The sequence below is a fragment of the Acanthaster planci genome, linkage group LG02, assembly GCF_054643075.1.
Source record: "Acanthaster planci isolate LZ-2023a linkage group LG02, COTS_SCS, whole genome shotgun sequence".
NCBI lineage: Eukaryota > Metazoa > Echinodermata > Asteroidea > Valvatida > Acanthasteridae > Acanthaster > Acanthaster planci.
Genome location: NC_141778.1, coordinates 16,807,396 through 16,821,777, shown reverse-complemented (window position 1 = coordinate 16,821,777; position 14,382 = coordinate 16,807,396). Strand labels below are relative to the sequence as shown.

At 41.4% G+C, this 14,382-nt stretch overlaps 1 protein-coding gene across 1 annotated transcript in view; it reads right to left on the bottom strand.

Moving 5' to 3' along the window:
• ccdc138 (coiled-coil domain containing 138) overlaps nt 1-1,829 on the bottom strand; it is a 30,433-nt gene extending 28,604 nt beyond the window's left edge. The window contains exons 1-2 of the mRNA XM_087132679.1: nt 1,627-1,829; nt 149-201 (exon numbers count right to left, since the gene is read on the bottom strand). Of these exons, the coding sequence (XP_086988805.1) occupies nt 149-182 (34 nt within the window). The 5' untranslated portion in view covers nt 183-201; nt 1,627-1,829. The remainder of the gene's footprint in view (nt 1-148; nt 202-1,626) is intronic.
• Nucleotides 1,830-14,382: the final 12,553 nt, after the last annotated feature.

Here is a 14,382-nt window from a genome sequence, read left to right as displayed (position 1 = left end):
AATAGTGGAACAACAGTCGAAAATAAGGTTAACTGAGAAACAAAGGTGCATTTTGCAGGTGTGTATTGAAAAAAGGTGATTGCAGCTGCCCTGCAACTTTTAGCACATGCTCAACTATACAGTAATCCACAAAAGGGATATCACTTACACTCCTGTCCCAGGCCAGATTTTGACGTAGACATTCTTTCGAAATGATGTATTCTGAATTCAAAAAGAAAATGGGCACAACATAAACAGGATACACATACTGTTCACACTATCTGATGCTTGATGAGCACCCATCATCAAGTGCAAATAAGCGAGGTTACCGGAGCTAAAATTTCATTTCAGTTTGGGTCTATATAAAGAGGGCTTCCACTTCATTTGGTTCAGCATATCAACAAAATAAAATAAATACATGAACACAACGCTGTAAACTCCACGGCCCCCTGCCATACACATTATACATGTAGACAAAGTATAAAAGACCTCAAGTCCACAGGAAATGGCCTATAAAGCCTAGATTCCATAAAACAAATCACTCCCTTCTAGTTGTTGAGTTCTACCATGTCTACTTTTCTAGTACCCACCAGATATGTATGTGTAAAACATGGCCATGGGTCCGAGCTGTGATGCACTGATTAATTTTCTCACTGTCAGTAGCCTGAAAGAGCAGGGCAGTGGTGTACAGGTGGGGGTGTTCCACAATCCAGTTAATCTTATTTACATGTACATGTTGGGCTTTGTACAGAAAGGGGGTCCATCTCTGGACAGTCGGATCACACCATTTTGTTTCTCATCTGGTTACTCGACTTAGGCATTTTGATATCATCAAACAAATCTCCATCCATGTCAAGGAACCAAACTACAATGTCACTGTTCACATCTCTTTCGGGCGCGAAATGTACCGTACCTGTACATAAACATGTACGTCCTCAAAATTTTCTTCAAACTCCAAAAGCCCCATTCTCTTTTCTCTCTGACATGAAAGACGGCCTTACCAACAACTTGTTTTGACACACTGTTTCAAAAAAGTAGAGTTTGTTCCTTTATTGTTGTAGGAACAGGGTGCTAATGCCAATGGTAATGAATGCCAATCCTAGACAAAGTCTTGTGGGTACAGTCCACTAATTCAAGCCCCATTGAAAACAGTGTAAAATCAGCACTGCTCAGGGCCCAATAACATGCACGCCAACATCCCTGAGATTTCGGAAACACAAATGAAATTTGTGTCTGGTCACTTACCTTTCAATTTCTTGTGGGTTAATAAATTACATTTTTAATTATTCTCACAAAACAAAATCACCTCCCAAAAAGTGATCTTTCCGAAGTCTGATTGCAACCATTTTTCAAGTGGCAACCCTCAACTTTCTCGGGCATTTAGGACCATTTTTCAACCGTAGTTTTCAGCCATTCTGCTCTCATATGAAAGCTCAAAGACCCAGGAAGTTGATCCTGGCAAGGATTTACACAATCTCACCATTTTGGAGGCCAAACAATCTCCTTTTTCAAAAGATACTGTGGGGGTGTGCAATTTTAATGCTAATGAGCTGGCCAGAAACTCTCGCTTGAATTAGTGGTCTGCACCCGTCTGGCAGTGGTAGGTGCCACTAGCATGCACTATGGTGCAGTAGATTGAAAACTCACACTTTCAGCTCAGCAGGGTCTCCCTGGTCACTCACAGTGTAATTTATTATGGTTAACTTTGTTGAGATATCTGCTGCTGCAGTTTCCACTATCTGGTGCACACTGGATGTACATGTAAAAAAATTTGCGGGCCGTGGTGCATGCAGTGCAGTTCGTTTTGAACGAATATCGCGCCACAACAACAATACATCAAGTACATGTACATGTACATGTACATTGTACATGTAGGAACTAGTGTAACCAAAAATTGTATAGCGCCGCCCAGCGGCGCAAGATGGAAAATCGGAGCCCGTATACTTCAAGTTGCCGTTGCTTACGTGTAAACCACGCGTGTCGTCATTTTCCCGCGGACTGGTCGTATACCAGTACAGGTGTAGTTCTATTTTAACTACATGGTATGACTCCACAACTCAATAAACTTTCAGGGAGTGGTAGAGAAGTGAGAGTGCTAGACCAAACGCCCCTTTTTGCCCGGTTTTTGCTCAAAACCCTTGGGTAGTACATCGACCCAAAAAATCGTCGAAACATTTTTGGTGGGAAAAAATGGGAAAATCCAGGAATAGTGCGAGATCCCCAGTTTTTGAGCCCTTGGGTAGTACATCGACCCAAGAATCTCGGGGGAATTTTCACTTCACTGACCTTGAACTTTTGACTAGCACCGACCCCTCAAACAAAAAAGGGACTTCCCCTCGCAAACAAGTCGAGACTTGCCCGATCTGAACTCGTGACTGGCACTGACTTACACATACAAAAAAGGGATTTCCCTTCACTGACCTTGGCTCTGTTCAAATCAAAACAAACCGCCTTAAATAAATGCTCTTTATATAAAATAAAAATAAATGGCAGATCAAACTACAAACGTGAATTGTTATTTTTGCAAAGACACGAGAAATTCGGTTGACTTGATAGATTCGTACGATTGCTCTCGTTGTTTTAATTCCAAAAGTTTACGCAAATGTATCGATTGTAAAGAATGTCGCAATTGTCACGAATGTCAAGACTGCGTCAGATGTAAGGACTGCTCCACCAGCGACGATTGCGGTAGATGTATAAATTGCGTGGCTTGTTTTAATTCATACGACTGCAGAAATTCAAATGCCTTGGACAGTTGCGAGGACTGTTACGACTGTGCCAATTGTATTGAGTGTTTTGGTTGTACGTACTGCACCTGCTGCGTAAATTGTGTCGAGTTGGAAGGAATGGATCACGTGGTGTTCGTAGACGGCAAGCATAAAAAGCTGAGGCACGCGCGAGAGAACGAGTCACTGCCCGATTCAGCTACTAAATTCGACGCGGACTTATACAAAATTGGATTAATTATTGAATACAACGCTGACGTCTAACATTTAATTAAAGTAGAAATCCCGCCCGAATGAAATGAGAAAAATTTTAGAAACCTAATTATAAATAAGAACTATGTCAACTCAAGTATTTATCGTTTCAGACGACCACGAGCGCCTAAATGTCGACAACTGCGATCCCAATGTTACCTATGGCCCCTTTGACCCGAGTAAATTAATCATTTCAAATCCCGTGGTTAAAGAAGGGATCTACACTTCACCCATTTTTTACCATCACAACGACCAAAACAAACGCCTGTTGATTATGACGACAGAACCCTGTTACTGTATAAACCCACTATACAAATATGGCACTCGAGATAAAACGCCCGAAAATACACAGGGCCGTCAAATTTGTTACCAGATACAATCACCTATGGCAAGCGTACTCGATCACATAAATTTGGCCGTTTATAAATTTATCGAGTCTCAAGGGTCTAATCTCCCGTCTAACACCGTAAATGCCTACAAAGCCAGTCACGATATCGATGAATTGAACAAGATTGAATATGTAGTTAAACCGCCTTATACGGCTAAAAACCAAATGTACGTTAAAATAGATCCCTGTGCTTCGCTATTTGATCACAAAAAAGATCTATCGACTCGTCAAATTTCGATAAATTTATCAATAAGAGATGCGACGCGCAATCATTTATTTGTGCAAAAGACGTATACTACGGTACCCACGGTTCACTGTCTTGCGGAGCCAGCGTCAGGTATAGAGTGACAGCGGCAATGTTGAAAAGCGTTTAGCGGATTTGAATTAAAAGACAATTAAATTTGAAAAATCAATTTAACCTCGGTTATATCAACCGGGGTTAATTTTTTTTTTACTTTAAATAAATAAACCCTTATATAAAATGACTGATGCGGAACTTTGCCACTTGTTGAATAGAAAGGAAGTACACATAATTGGGGCAACGACAAATGTGCAACCGAGACCGCCTTGTGACCACCAAATATTTGAAATAGATGAAAGATACGCGTGTAAACATTGTGGTCAAATTTTTGGGTGGGTTTCTTCGTTTGGAGCCGCAGACGTGGGAGATCGGTACTTTAATCATCACGTTTGGAGGAAACCCAAGCCGCCAAAATCGAGAAAAACCCTACAAAAATATAATATCTGTTTTCAAAACGGCGAAGCGGGTAAAATAGAATACAAGTTAAACCAAGTTTTAAATGGTAAGATCTCTCGAGGTAAACCGTTGAAGGCTTTAATTGCAGTCTGTTACCAAGACGTAACCGGGGAAATCGAATCTGAAGTTAAAGACCTTTTTCAAGTCTCGGATAAGCACTGGGAAAACGCTATGGAGAAGTTTAACCTCGCCAAACAAGACGTATAAAACGTATATAATAAAATGGAGATTCACACTTTTCACTTAGCCCAAAATCCTCAAACGTTTAAATTGAAAAACGAGATCAACAACACCAAAGGCGACAAGGTCGGCCGAGTAAAGAATATTCAGTTTGAAGCTGGATATTTTAACGTAACAAACGCCACTGAAATTGAGTGGGATACAAACTTGGACGGTAGGCCAGCGGGGGTACTTGGCGAACGACCGCCCGGTATACCCAGAAGAGAATTAACTAAAAGACTGTTTTTGACGGGGCTAACTGGGCCTATATACGACAGACTTTATTCGCGAAGCTCATCCGAACCATTACCTCAGGGTCAAAGAGGAAGCATCGTGGTATCCCCCGGTTATTACGGCATAGACTGGTTTCACTTTTTGTTAAACTCGATACCGGGCGTTTCTTTTAAGGTTCACTCGGAATCTAAACGTGTGACTTTGGCCATTACGGACCCCAATCTCAAGTTGCGACTAAACAAAGAAGTGTCCAAGCTACTGAACTTACCCAAAATAAAACTTTTACCCAACGTTATTTACGAAGGCAAGTACGATTTAAACCCCTTGAAACTCGCGTTTATTCATTGCAAACAATTAAATACATTTGACAACTTTTATAACGGGAGGACTTTAGACTTGCTAGACGTGATAGCTACCGAGCCTCGCACCTGTAATCACTGTAAAACGCCTAAAAAGTTAATACACAGAAACATCAGTGAATTGACTTTTTCTGTTAAAAACGACAGAGGCGAGCTCTTGAATAACATCGGCAAAATTTTAATCGAGTTAGACATTTTTTAAAACGCGTAATTATAAAAGATGACGACTAACGTATACCCAGATTTAAGTAAACACCCGGAGTTGACTTTAAACTCGACTGAACAAGCGGAAACAAAGGTTTACAGGCTAAGGAAGATCGAAGAAATTAAATCCCAAATCCAAAGAGAACGCCACGCGCGGGAAAATAGTTACAAAAAGATCAAACGACTTTTAACCGCACTTGGATACGTGGAGTACGGCGTGCAAGCCCTGGGCGCGTCTTCGGCGGCCGTCGGAATGCCCGCTCTTTTGGGCAATTTATCGGCACCCGTGGGACTAGTGATGGGAGGCATCGCTATCGGCGCGTTTGGCGCTTACTCGGTTCTAAAGTACGCCTCCCGTAGACTCACCCACAAAACTAAAAAACACGAACAAATTAGAGTGTTGGCAGACGCTAAATTAAACACCATCGAAGAATACGTATCTCACGCGATTGAAGACGGTGACATATCCCAGGAAGAATTTGTCCTTATTTTATCCGAGCTGAAAAAGTTTAATGAGATGAAAGAAAAGATTAGATCAAATTCTTCTACAAAATTACAAGAAATTAAGGAGACATCCAAAGAAGAATTTGAACGTAAAGTCAACGAAAGAGCAGAAGCGCTGGCCAACGAACGAGCGGCGGTTTTAAAAAAAGATCATATGAAAAAACTTGGCGAATAAGTTTTACAAAGTCGGTTAAGTATAAAGAAAATCCAGCGAGCGAGGAGAATCCACCCACTTATCGAGAAGCGACTATTCCAACGGCCCCTCCTTTAAAATTCTTTTAAAATAAATGGGAGGCAATTTTAGTAGTCTAAATATTTTAGTAAACGAAGACAATTCCTTTACAGCCAAGTTTCCAAATTTAACGCAAACGTATAAATTACCGAGGGTAACTACGGATGAAGCGGTAAATAGGTGGTCTGCCGAGGCGATATCGTTTTACCAAAATCAATTTAATTTTGCGGTCTATTGCGCGACGACGGCCTGCGGTGTGGGCTTTGATCTACTGTCTGACCCTAATCCGTACGTCTCGGCTTTATTTAACTTTCACGTATATTACACCGTACGAAAAATATTTTACGACTGCGTGATGCCCATTCCGAGCGACGACGTATTTGACGCGTTACACAATAATTACGACCATCGGAAGTTTATGGACACGTGTCTTTTATACGGAGTAGACCCGAATAAATCGTACAAACAAACGAGGGACACTTTGTCGAACGGATTAGGCACAGCTTATTATTACGACAATGGATATATACCTGTTCCGGGTAAAAACTATGACGCTCACGACTTATACGTGACCAACGGTAAATACGCTGGGTCTACTTACATGGGATTTGGATGGGGAGGTTCCGGTCACGCGAGTACCTACACAGTCACCTGGATTTCACAGTCGGATGCAGTTACCTTGGCCTGGTGGGATTTCGTTCCTAAAAAGTCTCGTTTGACGGACGTGGGAATCACCAAGGTAAACGAATCAATTCGAGCTTACGTCTACGCCTTACTCGGGGCACAGGCGCAGACCAAGACCAGCGTTTTGGCCACCGGCACCGGATTAGACGCGCAAAGGCAATTTATTACGATTGTAGAATCTTTAATTAATTCGGGTCCCGATCTGGAACAGTCGATCGACCAATATCAAGATTCGTTACAAAACGCGAAAACGCCGTTGAATTTCGTTGTTGCTCCCGGTTTGTACCTGGTGCCTTCGGACATGGACTTACGCATCGGTACGTTTGAGGGATACAACAATAATTTACAAGTCGCGACTGCAGATATGAAGACTGGATACGTACCGAGTTTGAATAATGGAGCGAGTACTAATGAAGAAGCGATTCAACCAGAACCAGAAGTGTTACCGAGGAAGCCAACTGTAAAGCCAGTTTTTAGTAAGCCTTTAGACGCTCACAACGAAGAGAAACTGTCTTTAACCGTTGGAGCCGTTGCAGTGGAAGTCATCGGTTTTATATTCTATAAAATTTTAACTTAAACGTTTTGAATTAGAGCAAAAGAGAATATTCCCTCCTAAATCTAGGAAGGAATATTTTTTTTGTCCTTTTTACCCATTCTTTTGCACGTCCGTCAAAATCAAAACACCCAAGCCCACGAACAAAGTCCACACGTGCTCTGCCACCCATCCAACAGCTTTACTCGCCACGTTAAAAATCCAGCTCAAAATGCTACCTATGATCCCAGGCAAAGCGCCTAAAGCTTTCAACCCGAGTTTCTTCAATATGTTAGCCAAGTTCCACAGTTGACGTTTGATCCAATCGGTAACTCCACCCTTGGAAGGAGGAGCCGGCGTTGGTGTCGGTTCAGGCGTTACGCTAGGAGTTCCAACAGCTCTAACGCTGGCCACTATACTACTAACGATGGTGCTCACAGCTAAACTAAAAGCCGTTAAAATGCTCACGATTGTGACGCCTTGTTCTCTAAATATCGTTCGAATCTTCTCGCGTAGTGTCAAATCCGAATTCATGATCTTTTCGATCGTTTCCTTGATGCGATTAATTTAGCTTCTCAATTGACTGGTGTTTCTATTGATGACTTCTAATCTACCCCGTCTTTCGACTCGTAAGTCGTCTAATTGTCGTTGAAGTCCCATACGTTCTTCTTCGGACGTCGCTTCTTCCAACTCGGCTTCGACCTGTTGAATTTTTGCGTCTAACTCATCTAATTTACCTTGATTTAAAATTAATTCTCCTTTTACCGTTTGTAACGATTTATCTAAAGCGACGAGTTCTCTGTAATTTAACCCTTCGGTTTGAACGTCTACGTCACGGGTGAGGTCTTCCACGATGTCGCTCGCTAGATCTGCTTCTTGGGGTATTTCTACCAATTCTATGCTCTCGGGATGAAGTTTCGAGAGTTTACAAGAGACCCTAGCAGCTTCTTCTTTTGTTTTTCCGGAAACATAAGGACGCAAGCCTAAAACGCGTCTTATAAAATCTGTGTTTGTTCTTTGTCTAATAGTATTTAGGCTAAGAAATTTACTATTATTTATTAGAACCTTTTCGCTTTCAAACTTTACGTACAAGCGATCTTTACTATCTAAATTAAAAATATTTGGGTCTTTAATTTCTGTTTCGTAACCAGTTTCTTTTTTGATAGCTGAGTAAAAATCGTCCACTTTAGATTCGCGTAACAATTGCCTAAGATCCATTAAGTTGACTTGTCTTGTTAGTTCTGTTTCGTGTAAAGGATCGACGTCTTTAATTAACTCGTTGTATCGCTTTTCGATCTCTAAGCCGCCATATATTTCATCTTCTTCGTCTGGCCCAACGTCAATAGGATGTGTAAAATCAGGGTCTTCTAGCGTTGTATCAAAGGTATCGTCCCATTCTAAGTTTTCTTGGTAGTTTATTTCTTGATTTTCCAAGAGAGGTATTTTCTCGGGATCGAATCCTCCTTCTGCCATTTCTTTTATAGTATATGTTTTATATTTTTTTAAGCGGTTGGCAGGCTCGCAGGTAGGATACCTTGCGCCACCAACCAACCCTGGGTAGCCAATGCACCACTGGACAAAGCGGTTAATTTTAACGCATCCTCGGCGGACAACCTAATTAGATCTGGCGGTTTAATTTTAAATAGCTTGCTCGATAGCATAGCGTATCCAAGTGAGATTCCCGAGACGACAGCACCGTGGTAAACCGTATTTGCGATTCCGTTTACGTCGATTGATTTAGCGTTACTCATATTTAATAATAAAGAACTTTTAAATTGAGGAATTTTTATTCCATGTCCAAAATTGGTTCTTGGTTAGGAATTATCGCTTTACTCACTTCTCGTTTTGGTTGAATAATTTGTCGAGTAGTGTGAGCCGTCGACTTATTTTTCCAAATTAAATAGAGTAAGATCCCAGTGATACCCAATCCACCGATTATCAAATTTCTGTTTTCAAAGGCCGTTTGATAGATCTTATTTTTGTTGCTCTCTTCGCCCGCTAATTTCATCTTGACGAGTTGTTGCTTCATCTTCTTGTTATGCTCGGCTAATTTTTTACCTTGTTCTACGCGTCTCGGATTTTTACTTTTGGTGATAGTAACTGACTTAACTGCTTTCTCCGGCTGACTCACTTTGTTCTCGTTCTCGCTGTTGTTTTGTTGCTGGCTCACTTCCGTTTCCGTTGACATCCTCTTTTATAATAACAGAACTTTTGTTGAATTCCATGTGTTTAGTTGTAATCAACATAGCTGTAAGTGGAGACAAGTACACTCTGTACTTGTAACAGACCTCGGTAAGTAGTCGGCCTATAGTTTGGCTGATGATAGGATCGTCGTTTAAATCTTTGGTCAGCGCTTCTTCAGACTTTAAGTTGACGTTGAATCCGAGTAGATCAATCGGAGTAGCTATTCCTAGCAAGCGAGAGTAGAGGCTCAAAATCGAGTAACCAAGAGTTCTAACGATCTCTTTACCAAACTTAATTTCGTAGAGGTTAAATAATTTTTCTTGTTCTTTTGGTGACAAAGCTTCGATCTCTTTGATCGTGTATTCTTTGCCGAGGTATTTTTTAGATTCGCCTGACGCGGCTATCGCGCAAAGTCTGTCTTTTACGTTTGGTTGGTGCTCAGTGGATTCGCTTTTTGAATCGGCCAGTATGCTTTTGATGTCATCCATTTAAATATATATATTTTAAATTTCTTATAGGCATGCTTTAGGTGTAGGTATTCGATCGTATAATAAGTTAAGTTAGCTGCAATATCTAGCTGGATAATTAGTTGAACATATTGTAACATTTTTGCTTATTTACTATAACAAAAATAAAATCACTTGAGCACAGCTGAATTAGTTATGCTCAAGCAAAGGGTAAGTCATTTGTAACTAGTTAATAAGCAAAGGTAAGCAAATAAATAACTAGCTAAACCATATTGCAACAAAGCTATTATTTAGTTACAACTGGGCTGAGTTAGCCCGATTATAACAAAAGTTAACTAGTTTTATAGTAATGGTGTGAATATTCAATCTCTGGTTTATCAACTTCCGCGCTAGGTTACACTTTAAACAACAAAGCACACAATTTGATTTAATATGGCCAACGGAGTTATCTAATCGCTCAATAGTACAAAGATCGTCTCTATTATCTAAAAACTGCATTTCAACTTCACAATCTGGGTAAAAACAGCGCGGATAATCCTCGATCAGCCCGCGGCAAAAGTCGGTGTCAATGAAACGATCTGGATCAAATCGATTATGCTTCTTATCTGATTGTCGAGCGCTACGAATCCAACTTCTAATCGTCACTTTGATTGGATCGGAACAAATTTTGCAATGATATCTTTCTTTTTCGTGAGGGCAAATACCTTTTCCACGACATTCTTTACAATAATATCTTATTTTCCCGTGCAGGCAGATACCCAAACCGCCACATTCAGCACATTGATGTCTTTGTCGCCCGTGCAGGCAGATACCCGAACCGCCACATTCCTTACAAATATTCATTTGTCGCTCGTGTGGGCACTTATTTTGTTCTTGATTAGCTCGTACTTTAGCAATACAAGCATCGCAGTTCAAATTGACTTTACCAGTTCTTTGTACAGAGAAATTTGACAAGCTCAGGAGACACCGGCACATCTTACATTTCTTTTGACTTGCAATCATCTTATTTAATAATGGTAATTAAAATTTTTTTTCGTTTTTATTGAACGAAATAATTTGCGGGTGGTTCGGTATTTAAAATCAACTTACTAAATTTCACGTTGCGTAGGTGTCTTTTGATCTCTTCTCGTTTTTCGTCCGGTACTACATCGTTCTCGTCGAGGCATTGGTCAAAGGACGATCTATCTTTACAATGAAAGATAGCAGTCCAGGCAGTATTTTCGCGAAAATCCTTTAGCACCGAATTATACTTCTGCGTAAGTAACCAACAACTGTGAAGGTAATGTCGTCCAGAAAATGCCATTTTAGATAATGCACAAACTGAACTACCCTTAGACCTCTTCCGATACTTGATAAATTGATCTGCCGCACAATCGTCGATGATAAACAAAGTATTTATCCCGTCAAAAATTTTTGGATAAAGTTCGATTGCATCGTTTAATTCTAGTCTTTCCCGATCTAAATCACATAGGTAGACATTCTCGTCGCTGTATATCCACAGCCGTTCTAAATAAGTTTTATTCTTAAAAAGCGTCGGGCAAATGATCACGATAGCCTCAAAGGTGAAACGGTAGTCGGTCTCCAACAAATTTAAGATCCAGTTAGTCTTCCCGCTACCCGTCTTGCCCACGATCAAAGCGCAGTGGGGATTCTTAAACATTTGGCTCATTTTTAATAAACAAGATTTTTAAAGTTTCCGTCCTCCACCGTGAGTTGAGAATCCATAACTAGGAATACATACATAGTCAGCGGTCCGCTCACTTCGGCCGTTCGTTCCATCTGTATAGAGATGTCTCCTCCTCCACCGAGAGGTCTACCCGATCCGTGAGCGCTGTTGTCGTCAGAACTGCGGAAGTCGAGCCACAAACCATACTTGTCTTTTAGGTAGTCGGCCATATCTACTCCCAACAAGGATATATCTGAGACGACCCCTCTAGCCAATTCTTTATCCGAGTCTCCGAAATATTTAGTAACTTCATTCCAATGTTGGTATTCAAACAGGCCCTGTGAGTACAATTGATTAGGTCTACCTTCAACCGTCACAATCGTCTTAGTTATATGCGGATTATAGAATTTTTGGGGACTCTTATTCGTCGGGTCTTTAAACAGGATCAAAATTCCTTTCAAGCTCTTGATCGTCTGGTCTATGCTTATATTCCATAGCGTATCACTCTTGTTTACCGCTTGCTTCTTCCACGAGTGAATCCGGTCGAATAGATAATACATCATTTTCTTGTTTCTCAAGGTTTGCGCCAAGTCTCTATTGGTAACGCCCTCGTATTCCAGGGTAAGGTCTGAAATGGTGTATTCAGCCGCGGTATCTGAAGAGTTAACCACTTTGTCGTGCCCGTTAAAAGTTAGTTGGTACGTCAGAGGCTCTTTAAACCACGAAGGATAGAATGGGGTATGATCCGTCAACATAGGCGTGTCTAGTGGAATCGCGTACCTGTATTTAAAAGCGTCGGCAATCGCTTTACCTTTACCGTCGTTTGCGGCAGCATTAGCATTGTCAGCCCCTAGACGTATCTTGGCTACATTTTCTTTCTCTAGTCCAAAATACGCCATGTTTTTGGTCTGCGATGGGGGTAACCAATTGTCCTTGAAATTGTGAAATACGTCTGCATTCCGGTAACTTACGATTTTATTTCCTTGGAGAGATATATTTATTTCCGAAACCAGGTTTCTCGCCACGTTGCTATAAACGGTCCTGTTGTCGTCCGAGGCGCCGTCTAGATCGAGTTTAAAAGCCAACTTTGCCGTACCGGGCACAATGACATCGTCCGTGCCTAGGGCTGGAAATTTTACGTTTAACGTGTGGCCCGCGTCTATGGTGCTCGGGTTGTGCGTAATTGTTACCTCCCTCCTTTCGCCTTTGATCGCGCGAGGAACTTTAAGTCTGCGACTCGGGTTAAGTTTTTTGGTGTACATCTTACTTTTATATAATAGTAACCTTATTTTAAAAATGGCTAGTGCTTTGATGATGGTTGGAGGAGCGATAGTAAACGCCTTGGCCTTCACGGGATCAAATTTTTTATTTAGCAGTTTATCAAAAAGTAAAGTCGACGAAGAAAGAAAGCGTCACGACCTCGCGTTGGAGCAATTGGCGCAAGCGAAGGAAGAATGGGAACAAAAATGTGTACACATGTTAGATTTTTTAAACAAACGAATGCGACAAGAACGCGCGAGTCAGCAGACATTTGTAAACGTAGACGATGCCTTACGAGCTTATTCGGAATTGACCGGTAAGAGTATTGTCCCGTTACCGCTAGAGCCTAAGTTATCCAATTTTTACGAGCCTTCCGAGGATCAAAAAGTTCGCGAGTTTGTTTGAATTATATCCGGAACGGCTTTGGTGGGGTTGTTAGCTTATCGATTTGCATAACTTATTTTAAAATGAACCAAACTTTTAAAAAACTATTTTACAGTCCACAAGGCTACTGGCGAGGAGAAAGCGCGGTTGATCGTCTACACGAAAAGACCGGTGCGGACAAATCAGTTATTAGGAAGTGGCTAAAAAAGCAGGCCATTTGGCAAATATATTTACCCGCACCACATTACGTACCCAGACCTACAATGTTGCAATCAGAATCGGTCGAACCTAATTACGCGCATCAAATGGACATACTTTATTTACCCTGGGACCGCGTTAAAAGAAAAACGTTTAAGTACGCTTTAACCGTGGTAGACGTGGGTTCGCGGTATAAAGAGGCGGAACCGTTGACCAGTAAAACCGCCGAGCAAGTGAGCGAAGCGACCAAGAAAATTTACGAGCGATCACCTCTGACCTGGCCCAAATTCGTAATGGTAGACTCGGGATCTGAATTCAAAGGCGAGTTTAAAAAGTTAATGACAAAAAATAAAGTACAAATTCAAGCGGGTGAACCTGGGGTACACAGATCTCAAGGAATCGTGGAAAGGTTTAACCGTACTTTAGCTGAAAGGTTATTCGGCCACCAATACGCTCAAGAAATGTTAAACGTGGGTGTGCGTAACGTGGATTGGGTGGAACGTTTGCCTCAGGTCGTGAAATCGTTGAACGAGGAAAAAACGCGGTTAATAGATGCCGTGCCTGCCGAGGCCGTCAAATTAGACCGAGTGAAGCAAACACCTAGTGCACCTCCAAAAACGAGCAAGCAAGAACTTCCCCCAGACCTGGTCGTTAGGTACCTCTTACCCGGGTGAGCAAGAGGGAGGCACCGTCAGAAGGGCAACGGATCCGATCTGGTCAGTGGACGTTTACCAAATTGAAAAGCGCACCAGTCAATTTAAACGAGTGAAAGGAAAACGCGTCAAAACGGGCCCCACTTTATACTATTTATTAAACGGGCCAAATAGGAGTTTCGTCAAAGAGGAACTTCAGGTAGTACCCGAAGACACCGAATTACCGGAGTAGCTTATGTCCTTGTGCCCATAAGCCAACGTATCGATTCCGTTCGGTAATATGTAGCGCTTTGTATCTAAAGGTGATAAACTAAGTTTCTGTTGTGAAATGGTGAAGACCCGATGTTTATCCGATCTAAATAATTGTTGTTTATTGCAATAATGCGTTTTGTTAAATAGACAGCTTTTATACATCTCGTGGGTCAAGCTTTTCTCGGTTACTACCTTGGAAACCCCTTTCGCCTTCTTTAAATTGTGATCGACCGTCAGAATTGAATACA